Source organism: Heterodontus francisci, chromosome 37, assembly GCF_036365525.1.
Source record: "Heterodontus francisci isolate sHetFra1 chromosome 37, sHetFra1.hap1, whole genome shotgun sequence".
Classification (NCBI taxonomy): domain Eukaryota; kingdom Metazoa; phylum Chordata; class Chondrichthyes; order Heterodontiformes; family Heterodontidae; genus Heterodontus; species Heterodontus francisci.
The window spans coordinates 32782902-32805513 of record NC_090407.1 but is presented as its reverse complement, the minus strand read 5'-3'; the positions used below and the strand labels follow the sequence as shown (position 1 = coordinate 32805513).

The window sequence follows — 22612 nt, the reverse complement described above, 5'->3', positions numbered from 1 at the left end:
CACTGCAGCAAACCCAGGACAGAGATGTGAGCATGAGAGCAGGGGGGAGCGTTGAAATGGCAAGCAACCGGAAGCTCGGGGTCCTGCTTGCAGACTGAGCGTAGGTGTTCCGCAAAGCGGTCACCCAGTCTGCGTTTGGTCTCCCCGATGTAGAGGAGTCCACATTGTGAGCAGCGAATCCAGTATACTACATTGAAAGAAGTACAAGTATATCGCTGCTCACAATGTGGACTCCTCTACATTGGGGAGACCAAACGCAGACTGGGTGACCGCTTTGCGGAACACCTACGCTCAGAAAGCTGACAGGGGAAGGGAGGGGAAGATGTGTTTGGTAGTGGCATCACACTGGAGGTGGCGGAAATGGCGGAGGATGATCCTTTGGATATGGAGGCTGATGGGGTGGAAAGATGCTAGCATAATTGGGAAGTCTGGATAGATAAGACAGTGAACATCTGAACTGAGCGTCAAATATTTTCTAGGACGCAGGTCTGCATATCCCTGCAAAATAAATCTGGAGCCTTCAATATTTGTATACCCCTTCAGGCTTTCATGCACTTCTGCTTTACTCTTCAATGTAAGTGTAAGTGTGTTTGCTATGCATACGGCCTGAGCAACAAGCCCATGTTCCCACTCAACTTTCAGTGCACTTACTTGTCAGGTTTTTTTGGGGCTGTGTCAACTTTTTTGATTTAATTGTCAGTTTTCTAGTTTAGTTATGTTATGTTATTGACCTAATTAATGACAAAACCTAGAACAGAACATCTGGAAAGGTAGTTATTTTATAAATATTGAAGAAAGGAGAAAGAATTTATCCTGATTTTTTTTTAGAGATACAGCACTGAAACAGGCCCTTCAGCCCACTGAGTCTGTGCTGACCATCAACCACCCATTTATACTAATCCTACACTAATTCCATATTCCTACCACATCCCCACCTATATTTCCCTACCACCTACCTATAATAGGGGCAATTGCTAATGGCCAATTTACCTATCAACCTGCAAGTCTTTAGCATGTGGGAGGAAACCAGAGCACCCGGAGGAAACCCACGGAGACACAGGGAGAACTTGCAAACTCCACAAAGGCAGTACCCGGAATTGAACCAGGGTCGCTGGAGCTGTGAGGCTGCGGTGCTAACCACTGCGCCACTGTGCCGCCCCTGTGCATTTCATCTCCTCAGGATGACTCAACAAATTACGTTTGAAGTGTAATCAATCCTGTTATAAAACAAATATTCTTGCAACCTTTTCAGTGGTGTATGGTTATTTAGCTGCTGACCTAAAGAGTATTAAAGAGAAATGCAGGTCATTAAAATGCCACCTGTAGTGCCAATCTGCCCACTCATCTACTAGTTTCAAATGTAATTGCATGTAATAGCACTGTACTTATGGGTAGGACAAAAGAATCAGTGGTTTTCTTACCAAGGATGGTCAACAGGACTGGTAAGAGGAGTAGAACATGGGTGGTAAAAACAGCGACTGCAGCGACACAGATTACCAGAGAGAGAATCAAACTGTACAGTGCACTCTGAACACCTGCAGAGAAGGAAAAGACACTTTAATGTTCCCTGAGCTGTTTCAAAGGATATGGAATATGAAATTATAACTGAACAACAGTGGCAGTCTGGTGACAACTTTAATTGAGAGACTGAAGCTTCAGTATGTTAAGCAATAGAAACTGAACTCCACACAATTCAACTAGTGGCTTGAATTCGCTACCATATCTTGCTTTTTGATAATATCTACTAGTGCTTTCCTGGTGGTGTTGCCCACTATAGACAGGATTTAACCAAGAGGCGGTGGCTCCACCCACCAGCTGAAAAGCCGGGGGCAAACCTGCCTCCGCCAGCCCTGGAAGTTACGATGTTATTTTGCATGGCTCAGTCAACTAATTGTCTCCAGTCGTGACTTCCGTCTCTGAGGCAGGATGTCATGCCTCCAAGAGCTGCCGGCCAATGGCAGGACTGGCAGCTCTTCAGTCCCAGCAGTGCCACTGGGAGCGGTGTTCACTACTGGGACTGCAGCAGTTCCTGGTCCCAGCCAGTGATGGAGGCTGGAGAATAAGGTAAGTGGGGTCAGGGCTTGCCAGGGCCATTCAGCTAGGCCCTGGTGAGGTGGAAGGTGGTGGATCATAAAGATGAAGGGGTCTTCCAGCGGAGATGGCCTGTGCCGCTGGGTGCCCTCCATGGATCACAACGGAGAGACACCATTCCCCCCAGCCCGCAAGGAGGCCACTAGGTTTTACTGGGCCGTCACCCCAGATAGCGAAGTGCTCATCCTCCACTGGTAAAATACCAGTGGTGGCGGGAACAGGCCCTTAAGTGGTCATTTATCGGTCACTTAAGAGCCTCAATTGACCTGTGGGTGGGTGGGCCGTATGCCACCTCCCCCGTTGCTGGAAAAATACCAGCAGAGATAGGTAGGCGATGGGCATGGCATCTTCCTGCCAGCCCACCCAATTTTATACCCCCTCATCTTGCAACCCTCTCCGGGGGGGGGGGGGGGGCGGTGGGGGGGCTTAAAATTACGGCCAGTAAATCAGTTGATACCCTATATTATAGCAACAACAATGTCATGTTGGGCAACTCATGATTGTACTCTGCTGTTAAAGTCTAAATTTAAATAGACTTGTTTCTTTAATGTTATATAGTTTAACTGGGAGCAACACAGAACATTGAGGTCAATAAAGGTGGTTATGATTTTTTTCCATCCTGCTCATAAGGATTACAATAAAGAAATGGAAGCTGAAGTACAAACAACAAAGTTCAATCAAAACATTCATAAAAAAATACTTCAGCAGCTTTCAATGTTGGGCAGTGTTATGTGCTGTATTATGGAGCAGAGGGGATGGTTCTTCTGGTACTGTTCTTTCTTCAGTGAGTCTCTGATCTTAGCTTGGTTGCTCACAGAGTGACCATGAATGACTTTTGCAGACAGAGGAAAGATCAGATGGCTAGGCACTCCCCAGCCTTGTACTTTTTTTGTTTTATGAATTCCTGGGATCAAGGCATCACTGGCAAGGCCAGTATTTATTGCCCATCCCTAAATCTCCTTGAGAAGGTGGTGATAAGCACCCTTCTTGAACTGCTGCTGTCCATGTAAAGAAGATACTCCCACAGCACTGTTAGGTAGGGAGTTCCAGGCCTTTGAGCCAGCTGCAATACAGGAAGAGTGATATATTTCTAAGCCAGGATGGTGTGTGACTTGGAGGGGAACTTGCAGGTGAAAGTGTCCCTTCTTTTTGGAGGTAGAGGTTGCAGATTTAGGAAGTGCAGATGATGATGAAAGGGAAATGCTGCATGCCACAGGGAACCTCTGGACCCAAAAGAAAATGAGGAAAAGTCACACCTGGTTGCCTTAAAAAAAGACCAAAAGCATAATGCGGGCAAAATAATATACTGATCATGTGCAAGTACTGGGGTTAGAGGGCACTGGATTCTATCTGTATTGACCAAGTACCACATCCTTTGGATTTGAGGTGGATTAGCTGCAACTTAGTTTTCTGGAGGCAAGCAAGAAATTCCAACCAGTACAAAGTGCAATGAAAGATACTGAGCATCAATCAATGCCATTTATTTTCGCACTTTGAAAAAAAATTGTAAATGTCAGGCTGGAGAGGATGAATGGCCCACTTCTGTTCTTATAATCATCTAGTCCCCTTTATATAGAAGCATCTGGAATAAATCTCCCACAATAGGCCTTCCTGTGGCATTTACAGTTCAATCTGGATCTTCCTATCAGTGTTATTTTAATCCCAGTAGTAACCCATTTATTTTAAAAAATCAATTAAAAATCAGACTTTTGCATCTTAACTCATGAACCTGCACTGATGTTCTTGTGACTTGCCTATTATTTCCATGAAAATCTGTTTCCAGTGCTCGCAAGTCTGGAATCCATGACGTAGTGATGATTGTTTGGAAAACTGATGTAGCTGCTCCTGGAGGTAGTTCTCCCATTTCAAATAGTCTGCATATGTCTGAAATGAGGACTTTCCTTTATAGGTTGTCTGTGAAGAATCAAAGAGAAGATCATGGAGATAGCAGAGGGAATCAAAATAACTGAAATGTGAGTGATGCTTCCACCTAAACTGTAATCGAAAACAGAATTACATTTTAGTGGGGCACATCAACAACAACTGACATTTCTACCATACCTTCAATGTACTAAAACGTCTAAAGGAGCTTCACAGGGGCTCAATAAGACAGAAATTAACAATGAGTCAGGGAAGGAGATACTAAGACAGGTGGCTAAAAGCTGGGCAAAAGAAGCATGTATTAAGAAGTGTCTTAAAGGAGCAGAGGTGGAGAGGTTTTAGGAGGGAATTCCAGAGCTTAGGGCCAAGATGGCTTAAAGCATGGTTGCCTTTGGGGTGTGATGGGAGTGGGAAATGAACAAGAAGCCAGATGTGGAGGAGTGCAGACATCTTGGAGGGTTGTAGGGCTGGAGGAGGCTACACGGTTAGAAAGGGGCGAGGCCATGAAGCAGGGTTTTCCAACATATAGCCCGCAAAAGGTTTCCATTCGGCCCACGGATGTATTTCAGAGATGAGAAAATTTCCATTGGCTTCTTCTTCTAAACCTGCTTTTAAAAGAAGATCGCAAGTCAGTTTCACAGCTGACAGGTTCTGACATCGGGAACAGTGGTTTCCAAACTTTGGACAGGTTTGAGGTTTTCTGGTCAGTTCTGACTTTTTTTTTTAAATGGCCACCAAAAAGCCCTGAATCTGTCTGAAGTTTAGAAACCGCTCTTCCTTATGTCAGCAAAGATCAGCTGTGAAACTGACTTGCAATCTTTTTTAAAAAACTGACTAACCACAAAGCTGCTGTGCTGAGCATTCCTGCTCTTGCAACTCTGAGAGGGTGGGACAGAGAGAGAGAGGGAGGGGCGGGGGAGGTCAGAGAGAGAGAGGGTGGGACAGAGAGCGAGAGAGAGAGAGAGGACAGAGATAGAGAGAGGGACTCAGAGAGGGGGGACAGAGAGAGAGAGAAAAAGGAGGGAGAAAGCGCGATCAAGATCATTCCTGACAGATGGACATCTATCTGGAATAGTCGGCATCACTACAAGAAGTGTGCAAGCAGACACTGACAACATGTGCAAGCAAAAAAATGCAAGGTATCTCACTAAATCAGAGTCCAACATAGTGATGAGAAAGTAAGGCAATAAATTAATCTTCTCATTTAAAGCTTCTTCACAAAAATGCACATTTGTTGTTGTTTTGATTAATAGTAAGATACATTTTTAATGCCTTTATCTTTCTGAAATTGTCTTACCGGCCCCCTATGTAAGACAAAAAATGTAATGTGGCCGACCACACGAGAAAGTTGGACAACCCTGCCATGGAGGGACTTCAACACGAGGATGAAAATTTTAAATCTGAGGTGTTGGTGGACTGGGAACCAATGTAGGTCAGCGAGCACAAGAGTGATAGATGAGTGGGATCTGGTGCGGGCAAGTGTCACCTTTATACATGATGTTTTAGAATTTCTGCACGATGCTCTTCTCCATTTAGCTTGGCCGCCAGGTGCTGGGCTCTGTAGGTCAACTTGGCTGAGCTGTGTAGTGCTTTTGGAAATACAGTTCCCAGTGTCTATTGTTTGAGAGGCCTTTGATCAGATGCTAGAGCCAAAGAGCCACGCTTCCACAGGTCTTGCGTGCTGTTAGCTCTAAGCAGGTCGGATGGCTTATACTTACCATGGCAGCTGAAGAAGAACTGTGCCTGCAGCTGATCGCAAGTCCAATCTGAGGCTCATGTCATATGGTTCAGCTTGGGTTGCCAACATTCTAGGATTGCTCTGGTGCCTCCAGGAATTATAACTTAATCCCCAGGACACTGCTGTGAGCAACCCAGGAATAAAATGTTAGGGGCATTTAAAAAAGGATTTTTTTCCCCATTTTCTTTGAAAACTTTCATTTCTTAGTCATAAAAATACTGGACATGGGAAGAAAAGCTGTTTCTCTGAATGCCAATAATCATCCAATTAAAGGTCTTTAAAATTATGGAAGATTTTGATAGGTTAGACAGAGAGATGTTCCTACTTGTGGGAAAGAGCAAAATTAGAGACCATCAATGTAAGACAGTCACCAAGTGGATAAGGCAAATAGTATAGATACATTTAAGGGGAAGCTCAAAAAGCATATGACAGAGAAAGGAAGAGGGTTTGCTGAAAGAATAAAAAAAACTTTCACGGGATGTGGGCATTGCTGGCTAGGTCAGCATTTATTGCCCATCCCTAACTGCCCTTGAGAAGGTGGTGGTGAGCTGCCTTCTTGAACTACTGCAGTCCACATGGTGTATGTACACCCACAGTGCTATTAGGAAGGGAGTTCGAAGATTTTGACTCAGAGACAGTGAAGGAATGGCGATATAGTTCCAAGTTAGGATGGTGTGTGGCTTGGAGGGGAACTTGCAGGTGGTGGTGTTTCCATGCATCTGCTGCCCTTGTCCTTATAGGTGGTAGAGGTCACGGATTTGGAATGCACTGTCAAAGGGGCCCAGGTGAGTTGCTGCACTGCATCTTGTAGATGGTACACACTGCTGTCATTGTGCGTCAGTGTGGAGGAAGTGAATGTTGAAGGTGGTGGATGGGGTGCCAATCAAGCTGGGTGCTTTGTCCTGGATGGTGTCGAGCGTCTTGAGTGTTGTTGGAGCTGCACTCATCCAGGTGAGTGAAGAGTATTTCATCATACTCCTGACTTGTGCCTTGTAGATGGTAGACAGGCTTTGGAAGTCGGGAGGTGAATTACTCGCCACAGAATTCCTAGCTTCTGACCTGTTCTTATAGCCACAGTACTTATATGGCTGGCCCAGTTCAATTCCTGGTCAATGGTAACCCCCAAGATGTTGATAGTGGGGGATTCAGTGATGGTAATGCCATTGAACGTCAAGGGAAGATGGTTGGATTCTCTCTTTTTGGAGATTGCCTGGCACTTGTGTGGCGTGAATGTAACTTGACACTTAACAGCCCAAGTTAGATGAAGAAGGACGGGAAGAGGCTCAAGTTGAGCATAAATACCAGAATGGACTGGATGGGCCGAATGGCCTGGTTTTGTGCTTTATATTCTATGTAGTTCTATGTAATCAGGTAATGAATATTCTGATCAGTTTTCAATTGGTGTGAGAAGGCAGAGAACCATGAGGATGGTTGTAACAAGTGACCAATGGATGAAAGCATGGCTCCGGAGAGGCCGAAGGCGAGAAGTCATATGCTGAAAGCTCCAGGAATACACCCAACCAGAGTTGGCAACACTATGATTAGCCAGAATCAATTTAATGAAGCAGTGTGTTCGAAAGAACTGCCTCATAAACCAAAATGTTGTGATTAATCTGCAGCAAGCAGCTTTTTACAATTAAATGTATTACATTTAATGAATAGCCAGGAAGCATACAAACTTAAATCAGGAAACTAATCAAAGATAATATAGTCAGCAGGAACGGGAAAGGGATTAAAGCATGGCTTTGGAAGTCGTGGCTGAAGGATTCACAATATTCATAAAATCAAATCGTTGGGACAGTCACATCCAGGTAGTACTTCAAAAGCTTTAGGTATGTATAGTATTAAACAGTTTCAACACTTAATTTGTATTATAGCGGTATGAACAAGTACCAGCTTAGGCCAGGATTTTGTCTTGGTGACAGCGGCTCGACCACTGGCAAATGCGCTGATGAGAGCCTCATGTCGTCTCCTCTGGGGGAGGGCGGCCAAATCAAACGCCAATTAGGCACTTAAGTGGACAGCGGTGGGCCTTTACTGGGATCAAGGACCCTGGTGATGCAAATCCTGCCTGCTGAGAACTGCCACCCAATCAGAAGCCAGCAGCTCTTTAACTGCGCAGTGCCAACGTGGAGGTGGTGGCTGCTGCCAGTACTGGACTCACCCGAGGCCTTGGAACCAGGCCACAGGTAAGTCACAGTGGGAGGGTTTCACAGGTTGGAGATTGTGCGGAAAGAAGTGTAGGGGGGTTCGCAGCAAGGGCAAGCTCTCAGTGGGCCCCCATTCCTAATGCCGGGTCCCTTGTTCAGGCACACAGTGCCTGAATGATGGACACCCACCACGTCCCCACCATCGGAGCTGGCAAGTAACCCACACAGGTTTGTTTGGCATGTTCCCTGTGCGGTGATAGGCCCACCTGCTACTGGGATAATTCCAGTGGGTGGGATCAGGGTGGGATTAAGGGTCTCAATTGGTGGTGGCCTTCCTGCCCTGGACTTAATTTGGGTGGAGGTGGGAAGGTGATGGGGTCCACCCCCGTAACCATCCTGCCCGATTATATGCTCTCTCTGCCTCCAAATTCGACATGGGAGACAGCATAAAATTCCCCCCTTCGAGTTTTGATTCCATATTAATTAGGGCTACAGCCAGATCAAAAATAATGGGCTGGATTTTGTGCAGGAAGCAGAGCTCCCAGCACAGGGCTGAAAAAGCTGGGGGAACCCCAACTCTGCATTTGTTCAGACCTCCGAAACAATCCTCCAGTCTTTTGCAATCATAGTTTAAGGAGGTGGGATCCCCATCCCTTTAAAGACCTAATCGGGACAGGAATCCTGACCCCAAGAGCTGCTGGCCAATCACCAGGAGCGGTGGCCACTGCCAGTACTGCAGAGGCCTCTGACCAGGCCCAGTGCTCGAACCTCGGAGAAGAGGTAGGTGAGGTGGGGTCGCTGGAAGGCCCCAGAGAGGTGAAGATTTGCTCCGGGGGAAGGGGACCTCGGTGGGGGCCCTCCATGGGCCATAAATTTTCCATAAAGCAGGACACCCCCCCACAGCCACCGAGCCAGCAGTGAGGGCGGGTTTTTCGAAAGCGTCCTCCCCACGCAGTGGAGTCCCCCTCCACCACTGGTAAGATCCCAATGTCCCAATGGCAGTGGCAAGAGGCCCTTATTTAGTCTCTGGGCGTGAGGTCATCGACGGCCTATCCTGCCCCCGGGAGAATTGGAACCGGAATTCCGACGTTGTGTTCCATGGCAGGTGATTCTGTTCAATTCTTCGGTCCCCCTCCCACCATGAAACCTGCTGTTGGGATGAGAACAAAATCCGGCCCAATATGCAAGAATCATGGTTTTGATCAGATGATCCTGCATCTTGGGGAGGAAGAACGACAGAGTTTGGATATAAAAATTTATTTAGACTTCAACTATATGCTGTTATGATCTAGCAGTTAGGAGGTAGCGAAACACAGCACAGGACCATTTCTCCTCTTGGTGCACTCCCCTTTTCTCATCTCCTGCATTTCCTTGGCATAGCACACTGGTATCCAATGCAAGACTCCTCCATCTAATGCTGCTTTACATATGGCTGGCCCATTGAGTTGAAGTGAGTATGAAAATTTGTGTGTGTATATGTATGTGTGTGTGCATATATAAAAAACTTAGCAGTGCCATGTTGGAACAGGAGTAGACCATTCAAGCCCTTGAGCCTATTCCATCATTGAATTCGATCATGGCTGACCTGTTTCTTAACTCCATCCAACCAACTTGGTTCCATTACCTTCAATACACTTGCCTAACAAAAATCTGACAATTTGGGTTTAAAGTTTTCAATTGATCTCGTCTCAACAAATTTTTTTTTGGGGGGGGGAGGTGGAGTTCCAGATATCCGCTACCCTTTGTGTGGAGAAATGCTTCCTGACATCACCCCTGAATGGCCTAGCTATAATTTTAAGGTTATGACTCCTTGCTTCTGGACTTTCCACTAGACAAGATAGTTGTTCTCTATCTCCCCCACTGACTTCCTTCAATATCGATATCGACTAGCATTGGTTGAGGTCTATGTGTTAGGAACGCTGGACCTTGTAGCATGATTTGTAAGATGGAGTCAGAGAAGTTCGGTGATCTCACATTAACTCTGCTTAAAGACAAGATAGGGATCTTAGTTACCAGGACAATAAAGAACCCAGATCAAAGATCTTTTTGAAAAGCAGAGACTGCAGGGGTATAACACCTGAAGAACAATGGGTTTCATCCTCCCAGACTTTCAGATCGTAAACAAGGAGTCAGTGGTTCTGAAAATGTAACTACTAATTGCAATTGCTAAAAACTTGGAAACAATGGAAAGCCTGGGTGGCTTTGCTGTGACCAGATTTGTGGACATTACATATTGGATTTTTGATTCCAGATAAAGTCAACAGATTTTCAGAAGACAGGCAGGCTGCAAGGAAGGTCGGAAGAAGACCAGTGGTGGCAGCCTCAGAAAGGAGAGAGATGAAACACCTGTTCTCAGAAGACTGATACAGCGAAAGGTTTGAACGTGTTTTGAAAGTTGAGGTTTGCAGAGACGTAAAAGACCCAACAGGATCACCTGATATCACCCTATTCACAGAAGTCCAGGTCAAAAATACTCGGAAGAAGTGAGCATAGAGGACACTGGCTTTGAGAAAGGTCTGCAAGGATTTTGCCATTAAGGACGACTATGTAACGCATAAGTGTGGTGTGAGGTTTTCAAGTTTTTTAATAAGTGAAGCAAATACCTTTCTCTGTAATTTGGGGTATCATTTACTAACAAAGTACTATTTAGTTTATGGGGATTTTTAGTTTAGTTGTTATAGTAAAAGACTTAAAACGTGAAATCTCATCATGTAATTCTTTGAATTGGTCTGGGAAGTTCATATCTTGTGTGTTAATAGTAACGGTCTCACTGAGGTCATAATATATGTTTTAGGCTAATGAAATCTCAGGAACTAGGGAAGAAAAGCTTTAACTTACAAAAAAAAAAATCTGGCAAAAAATTATAAAGACAATAAGTTAATGGACAGAGGGTTCAATGGACAGATAACTTTAGGACAATAAGAAGTTGGATTGTGACCCAATGAGCCCTGTAAAAAAGCCCAGATCTTTATCATAGGAATGCAATCAATTCAAAAAGTCCTCTTGCCCATTGGGAGAAGAGGAACCAAAGAAAACATTACTTTGGGGCCTCACTGGGCCTCCTCTCCACAGTCGGAATAGCATGGTCCTGCCTCGACATTGCACACAGCTGTTTTGGCCAGGTGCTGTTGATGCTCCCTTGCAGGTATTGGGCAGCATGTTCCAGCCCCATAGATGACCCTGCTCCTGGGATTTGAGATTAGGGCTATGGCTCGGGTCGAGGATGGGCAGCAGTCCTACTCTGCTGCACTTGTGCTGGCAGAAGGGTCCACCCAGGAATTTTGGGGATTCTATGGCCACTAAAAATGAGGCAACTAGTCATTTCTTGCATGGCTGTTTGTGTGGCATTGGTAATAACAGTTGGTGGAAAAATGGCTGTTGTGTTTTCTTGCATAAAAGCCACTGTAAAACACTTACCTCAAAGGCAACCCTTTTTGTGTGAAACGATTTGAGACATTTCAAGAAAGTGATCATGGTGCTAGTAAATTTCTTTATATTCTTTCTTTCAATGCTTACAGACTCAAAGGCCATCGAGATCCACTGGACTTTCCCATCTTTCACTCCAACAGCACCGTGAGAGAGTTGCCCAGGAAGCAAGTTGGGCTCCGGAATGCTCTTACACTCTGGGTGTAACATTTGCAGGAAAGTAGAAACGCTGTAACCTAGGAGACAAGCAGAACTCGACATCACTTACAAGTCTTCACAAGTTGACAACTGACATATCATGGAAAGATGAAAATCAAATCGCAGCAGCCGAATGCAGGCCAGATGCTTTGCTTGACTAGGCATTCTCATCCTACAAATTAAAAAGGAGTCAAAGCCTCAGTTGGTAAATGCACTGTAAGCATGCTGTAGAGATCTGAACTGTTCCATCTTTAAATCCTTGTCTGTGAAGAGTTTACTGACCTCAGCAAAGGAGCCAAATTGCTGGGGGAAGGTGTGGAGGGAGCTGGGGGAAAGGTGGAAGCTACAATTGATCTTAGGGCCCCCTAGGCTATTTACATATGAACAATGATGGACACAAAAATGCTCCAGCCAGCCCGTCCCACAGAATTGTGCTACTTTGTGTATCGCAATATATACACTCTCCACCTCACTGGAAACCATGTGATCTCCAGAGAAAGGCAAAGAAATGGATAAAAACCCAGGCTAATTTGTGGCAAAATCTTGGAAATTCTTCTCTGACCCCCGCCACCCTCCAGCCAGGTGATCAGAATTAGTCCAGGAGATCACTCTGGTCCTGATAATTCTGTGCAGTACCTACCTTTTGGTACAAAGGGAGAGTAAACACAGTCAGAACTCAAACTAACTGATTCTTTGTTACCCGATTGACTGTTAATCAAATAGCCTTTTTCCATCTCCAACATTTCTATAACCAAAAAACTAAAGTTTTCAAAGAAAATTAAAACAAAACACATTTTTTGAAAATTTCCCCAGGTTCCTTGCAGCAGGGTCCTGCAGATTAATCTTTAATTCCTGGAGATTCCAGGACAATCTTGGAGGGTTGGCAAACCAATTTGGTGAAGTACTAAAACACAGCTGGAACCTGTCAAGCAGGCACTTCAATGTGATTTAGAGCCCTTAGGAAAGGAGACGAGAAGGAATTAGGGTGGAAAATAACTGACAATTTTCTATTTTGTTGTCATAAAACATTGGATCAACCTTTCTAATCCTGACTCCTGGTTATTTCGGATATACTGCAAATTTGTGACTGTGATACACATGGCCACCATCACCATGCCAAAAATTGGCTAAGGTGGCACAGTGGCGCAGTGGTTAGCACCGTAGCCTCACAGCTCCAGCGACCCGGGTTCAATTCTGGGTACTGCCTGTGTGGAGTTTGCAAGTTCTCCCTGTGTCTGCGTGGGTTTTCTCCGGGTGCTCCGGTTTCCTCCCACAAGCCAAAAGACTTTCAGGTTGGTAGGCAAATTGGCCATTATAAATTGCTCCTAGTATAGGTAGGTGGTAGGGAAATATAGGGACAGGTGGGGATGTGGTAGGAATATGGGATTAGTGTAGGATTAGTATAAATGGGTGGTTGATGGTCGGCACAGACTCGGTGGGCCGAAGGGCCTGTTTCGGTGCTGTATCTCTAAACTAAACTAATAGATGTAAATGGCTCATTATAATCGAATACTGAAAAGAAAACTGTTTCCAACAACCACAGGAATGGAGATGCCAACCTTTGGCAAAGTTCTTACAATAGAGAATGAATATAAAGCTGCAAAAATGCATTTCTGCTTCACCGTAGCTCTTGTAAGGGCTACGCATGTGGCTGAATAATTTATGCTAGCAGTTTACAGACCAAAAAGGGTATCCATGTGTCCCTGTGTCATATTATATAAAAAGATCGTGTGGTACTATTTCAAAGAAGAGCAAGAGTGTTCTCTGTGGTATAATGTGGTTTACTGGGCGTTGGGTTGTTAATGGGTTAAATATGCTAATCATGCTGTGTACATCATCACAGGAAGTGATGTGAAACCAGTTGTGTGAATCCCTAGTGCAGTCTCTTGGAAGATGTAAACCACAGCAGTAAGTCGTGTTTTAATAAAGCTCCCATTTCTTTTAACCCATCTGACTCTTCAGATATTCTGTACTAGTCTAACAGTAAGCAGGTAGTACAGAACTTGAGTATTGCTGATAATAGAGACATGCTGTCAAAGCTTTTCATCTTGCACTCATCAGGACAATCTGAAAGAATACCAATGAAAGGGAAAACAACAACTTTATACTGTATGGTAACAGAGTGCTGATTGGTTGGCAAGTGAACTCTAATTGGTAAAGGCGTTGCCATGAAAAGTACACCAGTTTATTGTGACTGACAGTTAACTGCCAAGTTTTGTTTGAAATTTAAACCAGGCAGCTTGACTCTGATTGGTCAAGGCATCGCCCTGAGGAATGAACCAGCGAATGGCTGTCACTTATTTTGTTTATGCTGAAACAGGCGTAATGTGTGTACATGCTCTTTCTGTCTGCAGAGTTCACTTGCCAATCAATCCGCACTCTCTTCTCAGACAGTATAAAGTGTTGTTTTCCCTTATATTGGTATTCTTGCTTCGACAACATGTCTCTATTTTCAGCATTACTCAAGCAGAATATATGGTGGTAACAGTAAACAACAATGATGGAAAAGTCTCTACCTTTACCGGAAAGCTTCGGAATAGTCGCAGGCTTAAATCAAGCTGAGGCATGGCTGACGTGGTATCGACAATTTGCCAGGTATCGCACCACATTGGGTTGAGCTATGAACCCGAGCAGTGAGCTGGTCAGTACACTGTTGTATGCAATGGGTAACTGTGCAGATGATATTCTTGTCGCACAAAGTATTGACGAGAAGAAAGCCCCATATGTTAAAGTAATCAAAGCACTCAATGCATATTTTAATTTGAGAAAGAATATCATCGATGAGCGCACCAAATTTGACAAATGCACCCAGCGTCAAGGAGAAAGTGTTGATGCATTTATAAACGACTTATGCAAATTGCAGAAGAATGCAAGTATGACAGCTTGCAGGACGAGCTGATTAGAGGCAGGATTGTTGTTGGAGTGTTTGATGATGCCTTGTCTGACCACTTGCAGTCAAGAGATGATCTAACTTTAGCAAAGGCAAGCCAACTGAGCAGACAAGCGGACGCCAGAAAACAGAATCGATTTATGGTCCGAGGTGACAGGGAGCGTCCCATCTCGGCGGCAGCCAACTCAGTTGAGTTTGTTAGGCGTAAGAAAGCGAAAGATGGCGGTAAAAAGCAAGGGTGACAAGAGCAGCATCTAGCAGCAGCCCAGGTTAACTGCAGTAGGTGTGGCCGAGAGAAACACAGCCAGGGAAACTGTCCCGCCAACGAGGCCAAATGCTATTCGTGCGGGAAGATAGGCTGTTTCCAGGCAGTGTGCCATAGCAAAAAGGCGGTACAGAACATAGAAAAGGGGAAACCTTTGAAAAGTGGCAAGATCCACGAAATGGAGGATATCCACGACGTTGAGAAACCTTCCTGGGAGAGATTCAGGAACCAAGAGGAAGTTGCTGAAGTGCCGAGATTCTTGTAGAGGGAAACAAGACACATTTTAAATTAGACATATGGCAACAGTTTCAGTTCTTTCTGATGCCGAACTGTGGTTAAAGAACAACATTCTTCAACCATCATGCAAGAACTGATACGGGCCAGGAGGAATAGAACTCAAAGTCATAGGAGAACTGAAGGCAACCCTCCAATATTGAGAAAAATAAATCATAGAAACATTATATGTGATTCAAAATCAAAATTGTTCACTTTTGAGTAGAAAAGCTTGCAGCAACTTGCAATTGATTTGCAGAGTAGGGGAACTGGAAAGCAGAGAAGATCAGCCCAGAAAGTTTACAGCTGAATTCACAATACTGTTCACAGGACTAAGGAAGCTGAAGACAGCATAACATATAACCCTACGGCTAGACGCAAATCCAGTGTATCTGTTTATACCCAGAAAAGTTCCTCACCAACTCTTGCCACAGGTAAAGAAAGAAATCAACACTATGATGTGTAAGGAGTTATTTCACCTGTGACAGAGCTGGTGCTCAGGTATGGTCCCTGTACAAAAACCAAATGGATCTATTAGGATTTGTGTTGATTTTACTCAGCTAAACAAAGCAGTTGAATGCGAAGTCTATCCAATGTCGTCTGCAGATGAGAGCTTAACTAAATTGGGGAAGAGTTCAATCTTCATGACGCTAGATGCAAAGAGTGTTTTTGGCAACTACCCCTCGATGAAGAGTCTAAGTTGCTCACAACCTTTATTACCCCATTTGGAAGGCTTTGTTTCAATAGACTATCCTTTGGTATCACATCAACACCTGAAATCTTCCAGAGGACAATGTCAAACATTCTAGAAGAACTGGATGGAGTCGTATGCCAAATGCATGATGTCCTGATCCATGGATCCACTCAGACAGAACATGACACTAAAGTGAAAGCAGTTTTTAAAAAAATTCATTCATGGGATGTGAGCGTCACTGGCTATGCCAGCATTTATTGTCCATCCCTAATTGCCCTTGAGAAGGTGGTGGTGAGCTGCCTTCTTGAACCGCTGCAGTCCATTTGGGGTAGGTAGACCCACAGTGCTTTTAGGAAGGGAGTTCCAGGATTTTGACCCAGCGACAGTGAAGGAACGGCGAATTAGTTCCAAGTCAGGATGGTGTGTGATTTGAAGGGAACTTGCAGGTACTGGTGTTCCCATGTATTTGCTGCCCTTGCCCTTCTAGTTGGTAGAGGTCGCGGGTTCTTAGGAGCCTTGATGCATTGCTGCAGTGCATCTTGTAGATGGTACACACTGCTGCCACTGTGCGTCGGTGGTGGAGGGAGTGAATGTTTGTAGATGGTGTGCCAATCAAGCGGGCTGCTTTGTCCTGGATGGTGTCGAGCTTCTTGAGTGTTGTTGGAGCTGCACCCATCCAGGCAAGTGGAGAGTATTCCATCACACTCCTGACTTGTGCCTTGTAGATGGTGGACAGGCTTTGGGGAGTCAGGAGGTGAGTTACTCGCCTCAGGATTCCTAGCCTCTGACCTGCTCTTGTAGCCACGGTATTTACATGGCTACTCCAGTTCAGTTTCTGGTCAATGGTAGCCCCGAGGATGTTGATAGTGTGGGATTCAGCAACGGTAATGCCATTGAATGTCAAGAGGAGATGGTTAGATTCTCTCTTGTTGGAGACGCTCATTGCCTGGCACTTGTGTGGCGTGAATGTTCTTTGCCACTTATCAGCCCAAGCCTGGATATAGCCAATGTCTTGCTGCATTTCTACATGGACTGCTTCAGTATCTGAGGAGTCACGAATGGTGCTGAACATTGTGCAATCATCAGCGAACATCAGTCAATCATCAGTGCTGCAACACTTAGGGAAAGCAGGACTTAATAACAAATGTGAATTCTCGCAGCAGACTGTCAAGTTCCTCTGACATAATGTAGATGCATCTGGTGTAAGAGTTGATTCCCAGAAAACTAGAGCAATCAAGGAGTTTCCAGCTCCTAGGAACATGACTGAGCTACAGAGATTCATGTGAATGGAGAACCAAGTTGTAAATTTTTTGCCCAGCCTGGCTGTAGTAAATGAGTCATTAAGTTAATTGTTAAGACAAGACAATACAAGGTGCTGGGAGGAAGCACAACAGAGATCTTTTGAGAAAATCAAAGAAATGCTGATATCACCTGCTGTGTTAGCTCACTATGACCCAGAGCTATCCACTATCATTGCTGCAGATGCATCTTCTACAGGACTGGGAGCTATACTGTTTCAGATACAGACAGATGGAAAACGCAGGCCAGTTTACTATGCATTCCATTCCCTGAAAGAGACTGAACAGAGATATGCAGTGATAGAGAAAGAAGCATTAGCGACTACATGGGCTTGTGAAAAATTTGCAGATTATGTTATTGGTTTTCACTTTTAGAGGTAGACCACAAATCATTGGTAACTCTCTTGAATACAAAGGAGATAGCAAAGGTGCCTCCACGAGTACAAAGATTCAGAGTGAGGATGAGGAAGTTTGATGCAAAGACAGAGTGTGTTCCGGGAAAGCAGCAGATCACAGCAGTTGTGTTGTCCCGTATCCCCGTGGCAAGTCCAGAACAAGGTTATTGAAGAGGTAGAAACCTTTGCATCAACAACCAGCAACAACTGAGACTGAACGAAATCAGAGATGCACCGAAATTTGATGAAGAATGTGGTCAAGTCAGAGTACTGCATTAAAGGATAGCCAATAAACATGCCACACATCCTATTCTCAGACAGTATCACAGAATCACAAAACCACAGAATTGTTACAGCACAGAAGGAGGCCATTCAGCATATCGTGTCTGCACGGGCTCTCCGAATGAGCAATTCACTTAGTGCCATTCCCCCATCTTCTCCCCGTAATCCTGTGCATTCTTCCTTTTCATATAATTGTCTAATTCCATTTTGAATGCTTCAATTGAATCTACCTCCACTACACTCTCAGGCAGTGCATTCCAGATCTTAACCACTCGCTGCATGAAAATTTTTTTCCTCATGTCGCTTTTGCTTCTTTTACCAATGACCTTAAATCTGTGTCCTCTCCTCTATCCTTTCATGAGTGGGAACAGTTTCTCCCTACATACTCTGTCCAGACCCCTCATGATTTTGAATACCTCTATCAAATCTCCTCTCAGCCTTCTCTTCTCCATGGAAAATAGTCCTAACTTCTCCAATCTATCTTCATAACTCCAGTTACTCTTCTCTGGAACCATTCTTGCAAATCTTTTCTGCACTCTCTCCAATGTCTTCGCATCTTTCTTTAGTGTGGTGCCCAGAACTGGATGCAATACTCTAGCTGAGGTCGAACTAGTGTCTTATACAAGTTCAACATAACCTCTTTGCTCTTGTACTCTATGCCCCTATTAATAAAGCCCAGGATACTACGTGCTTTATTAATCATTCTCTCAACCTGTCCTGCCACCTTCAATGACTTATGCACATATATACTCAGGTCCCTCTGCTCCTGCACCCCTTTAGAATTGTACCCTTTATTTTATAATGTATCTCCATGTTCTTCATACCAAAATGAATCATTTCATATTTTTCTGCATTGAACTTCATCTGCCACGTGTCCGCCCATTCCACCAACTTGTCCATGTCCTTTTGAAGTTCTACACTATTCTTCTCACAATTCACAATGCTTCCAAGTTTCGTATCATCTGCAAACTTTGCCCTATGAACAAGATGACCAGTACAATGAACAGAGAGGACATCTCAGTGTAGTTGATGATTTATTCATCTATGATGAGAGATCGGTCATTCTGAGAGTTCTGAGATTAGACATACTACAAAGATTGCACCAAGGACATTTTAGGGCGGCACAGTGGCGCAGTGGTTAGCACCGCAGCCTCACAGCTCCAGCGACCCGGGTTCAATTCTGGGTACTGCCTGTGTGGAGTTTGCAAGTTCTCCCTGTGTCTGCGTGGGGTTTCTCCGGGTGCTCCGGTTTCCTCCCACAAGCCAAAAGACTTGCAGGTTGGTAGGTAAATTGACCATTATAAATTGTCCCTAGTATAGGTAGGTGGTAGGGAAATATAGGGATAGGTGGGGATGTGGTAGGAATATGGGATTAGTGTAGGATTAGTATAAAAATGGGTGGTTGATGGTCGGCACAGACTCGGTGGGCCGAAGGGCCTGTTTCAGTGCTGTATCTCTAAACTAAACTAAACTAAAATGTTGAGCCAGAGCAAGAAATTCTGTTTGGTGGCCAGGTCTCTCAAAATCACTAGAAGAGATGATAGCAATATGTATTACTTGTGCTATTCATTGTCAGGAGACAAGAGAACCATTGATGTCATCACCCTTTCCATAAAGACCATGGGAAATTCTTGGGATGGATCATTTTGAATACAGAGGTGAAATGTTCTTGATTCTAGTTGACTATTATTCAAGATAGATAGATGTCAAGAAACAATTACATTGTTGAAGCAGATATTCGCAACACATGGAATTCCAGACAATTGACCGCAGTTTGCCAATGAATACTTGAAAGAGTTCACGGTAGCGTATGGATTTGTTCAAACCACTAACTCACCAAGATACTCTCATGCGAATGGCGAAGCTGAAAGAGGAGTGCGTACAGTGAAAGCATTGCTAAAGAAGAACGAGGACATCCAAATTGCACTTCTGAGCTATGATTCAATTCCACTCCAAAATGGTCAAGCGCCATGTGAACTCATAATGGGAAGGCGACTAAAAATCCAGCTACCTATTCTCACACACACTCATGCCACAAGTAATAGTTAATGATTTGGACAAGCTGAGGGAGAGGATAGAGATCATTGGAATCAGAGGTGGAACCATGACAAATGTCACAAGGCATGAAACCTACCAGACATCCAACCAGGAGAGCCCATTTGGAGCCAAGAATAAAATCAGTATGGAGGAATGGTTGAACAGACACCACATCCAAGGTCCGACCTTTTCCAGACAGAGCATGGCCAAATAAACGTGCATTGGTGACCATACAGAAGCAGCCTCCTATCCCGGGATATCAGTTATCTCCAAAATCTAATGGACCAGAGATGCTGCATTCATCCACAAAATCCATAAGACAATCCAAATGATGGACCTGAGTCATCTACCAATTCCATTCTTACACAGCAAAGTCAGAGAGACCACTCAGGAGACTCGAGACCTCAATCTCCTTCAAAGGAAAAGAGGATTCGTTATGGTAGACTTGTGAACTTGCCACAGCGATTGTCTATGTCAAAAAGGAAGTCAGAGACTTGCGGGGAGATGTAGTATAATGTGGTATACTGGACATTGTGTTGTTACTGGGTTAAATATGCTAATCATGCTGCGTACCTCATCGCAAGAAGTGATGCAACATCACTTGTGTGAATCCATCGTGCAGATACTTGGAAGATGTAAGCTATAGCAGTAAGATGTGTTTTTAATAAAGCTCCCATTACTTTTAATCCATCTGACTCTTCAGATATTCTGCACTAGTCTAACAGTACAGAATATTACATTCTCCAGGTATCCTGGCCAATATTTATCCCTCAACCAACATAACTAAAAACAGATTATTTATTCATTATCACATTGCTGTTTGTGGGACCTTGCTGTGCGTAAATTGCCTGCTTTGCTTCTGAGATTACAACACTTAAAAGTTAATTTATTTGACTGTAAAGTGCTTTGGGATATCCTGAGGTTGTGAAAGGTGCGACATAAATTTTAGTCTTATACATACAAATATAGTGTCATGCAGGCCCCCACCTGGCAGGAATGAGGCACATTAATTTTGCCACATAGACACTAAATTTCAAATTGTTGCTGGGAAGATGAGAAGGCCTGTTACAAGGAATTGCCAGGCCCCTGGCCGGAAAGACATTTTTGCATATTAGCAGATAATTTTGCAACAAAGGAGCTATCCCCTGCTCCCATACAATACACAGAAAAGACCTGGTCAAACCAGTCGGTCACGTGACCACCCTACTGGCCAACTTGGGGAGTTTTAAATTGTAGAGACAGTGTTTGAACTGGCAGAAAGCTCTTGGCTCCTGGATTGAAAAGAGCCTCTCCTGTCTGCTCCCATCTCCTTCTCACCAGCTTCGGAATCCAATGAAGACGCATGAACCCCAAGAGAGAAAGGTCTCCTACTGTGAACAAGATTTAAAAAGAATACTGGGCCCCAACGAAAAGCAAGATCTACCTACGAGCAAGGACTGTACAGTGAGCTTGAAGACCCGTAACAAAAAACTCTTCAGATATTGCCTCAAGCTTTTACACTTTATTTCTTCTGCTCTATTCTGTCCCTATCTGCATGTATGTATCACTTATGCATGCGAGAATGGGCTTATCGTGTATCCGTAGGCGTTAACCGAACTAATGTTTAAATTTAATAAATTTAACTTTTCTTCTTTAAACCTAAGAAAACTTATTTGTGCTCATTTCTTTGCCTTATAATTGGAAAGCGGTGAACAAGGATTCACCAAGGAGGAGTTCAAAACACGGTGTGTTTAAAATTAAACAGTAAGGTTTAATTTTAACAGTAAAATTACAGTAAGGCCAGATGAAGGCTGAGAGGGACCCCTAGTCACCTTTCTCACCTGGTCGTAACAATAGATACATAAACACATACCAACACTACATGGAAATTACATTCTTCCTAAAAGTGATGATGCAAAGTGGAGGGTTATTATACTCAAAGATTTAGTGATTGAATATAAAGCTGCTGGCGAGGCAACATGTATGAAGCAATTATTAAGATGTTGGTGAATATGTGACCTCTGTTTTAGAGCAGCGGCACAGTGGTTAGCATCGCAGCCTCACAGCTCCAGCGACCCGGGTTCAATTCTGGGTGCTGCCTGTGTGGAGTTTGCAAGTTCTCCCTGTGTCTGCGTGGGTTTCCTCCCACATGCCAAAGACTTGCAGGTTGATAGGTAAATTGGCCATTATAAATTGCCCCTAGTATAGGTAGGTGGTAGGGAAATATAGGGACAGGTGTGGATGTGGTAGGAATATGGGATTAGTGTAGGATTAGTATAAATGGGTGGTTGATGGTCGGCACGGACTCGGTGGGCCGAAGGGCCTGTTTCAGTGCTGTACCTCTAAAACAGAGCACATTTGACCCAGCATCACTGCAAATATTGCCTGAAACTGCAGCTTTAACCTGAGGCATTAATTCAAAGCAGTCATTAAATGCTTTGAAAAGCCACTTTGGGCCTTTATGTTTAAAGGTTTTCTGCGGTCAGCCTTCTTAAAGATTTCGCTGTTTTTTAAAGAAAGCACATTCCCCCGCCCCCGAACTAAACACTTCCATATCAGTTCCTATTGTAACTGAAGGAGATCCCGAGAAACAGTCTACCTGACCTGTGAAAACACCAAGGGATCTATCAGCTTCAATGCTGAAAGGAATGTGAACTGAACAGCCCTCAATCAATACAGGTACGTGCCAAGCAACAGCCTGGGTTTTGTGTATTTTATTCCAGTTGTAAAGGGCATAAAAAAGCTTGTTCTTCTCATAATATAGATGCACCTTCATATATTGAGCCATTTATTACATTTAAAAACAAATGGTCAGTCACCTCCATTTTTCAAATTGCTGTTTTTAAATTTGAAAGAAAAAATGAAAGGTATTCATTCTCAACTGTGCGTTGCTGCAAAAATCTAGCTAGACAAAGAAAGCATGGGGTGAAACAAAGCGGGAAGCACATCAGGGAGAGTAAAAGAAAAAGGGGAAGAGAAATGGATAGAAATTCATGCACAGGAAACGAGGGAAGG

At 44.1% G+C, this 22612-nt stretch overlaps 1 protein-coding gene across 3 annotated transcripts in view; it reads right to left on the bottom strand.

Moving 5' to 3' along the window:
• disp3 (dispatched RND transporter family member 3) overlaps nucleotides 1-22612 on the bottom strand; it is a 743795-nt gene that overhangs the window by 38359 nt on the left and 682824 nt on the right. For all 3 annotated transcript variants that reach the window (XM_068017501.1, XM_068017500.1, XM_068017502.1), the window contains 3 exons: nucleotides 11377-11522; nucleotides 3846-4005; nucleotides 1422-1535 (listed from right to left, as the gene is read on the bottom strand). In XM_068017501.1, the coding sequence (XP_067873602.1) occupies nucleotides 1422-1535; nucleotides 3846-4005; nucleotides 11377-11522 (420 nt within the window). The remainder of the gene's footprint in view (nucleotides 1-1421; nucleotides 1536-3845; nucleotides 4006-11376; nucleotides 11523-22612) is intronic.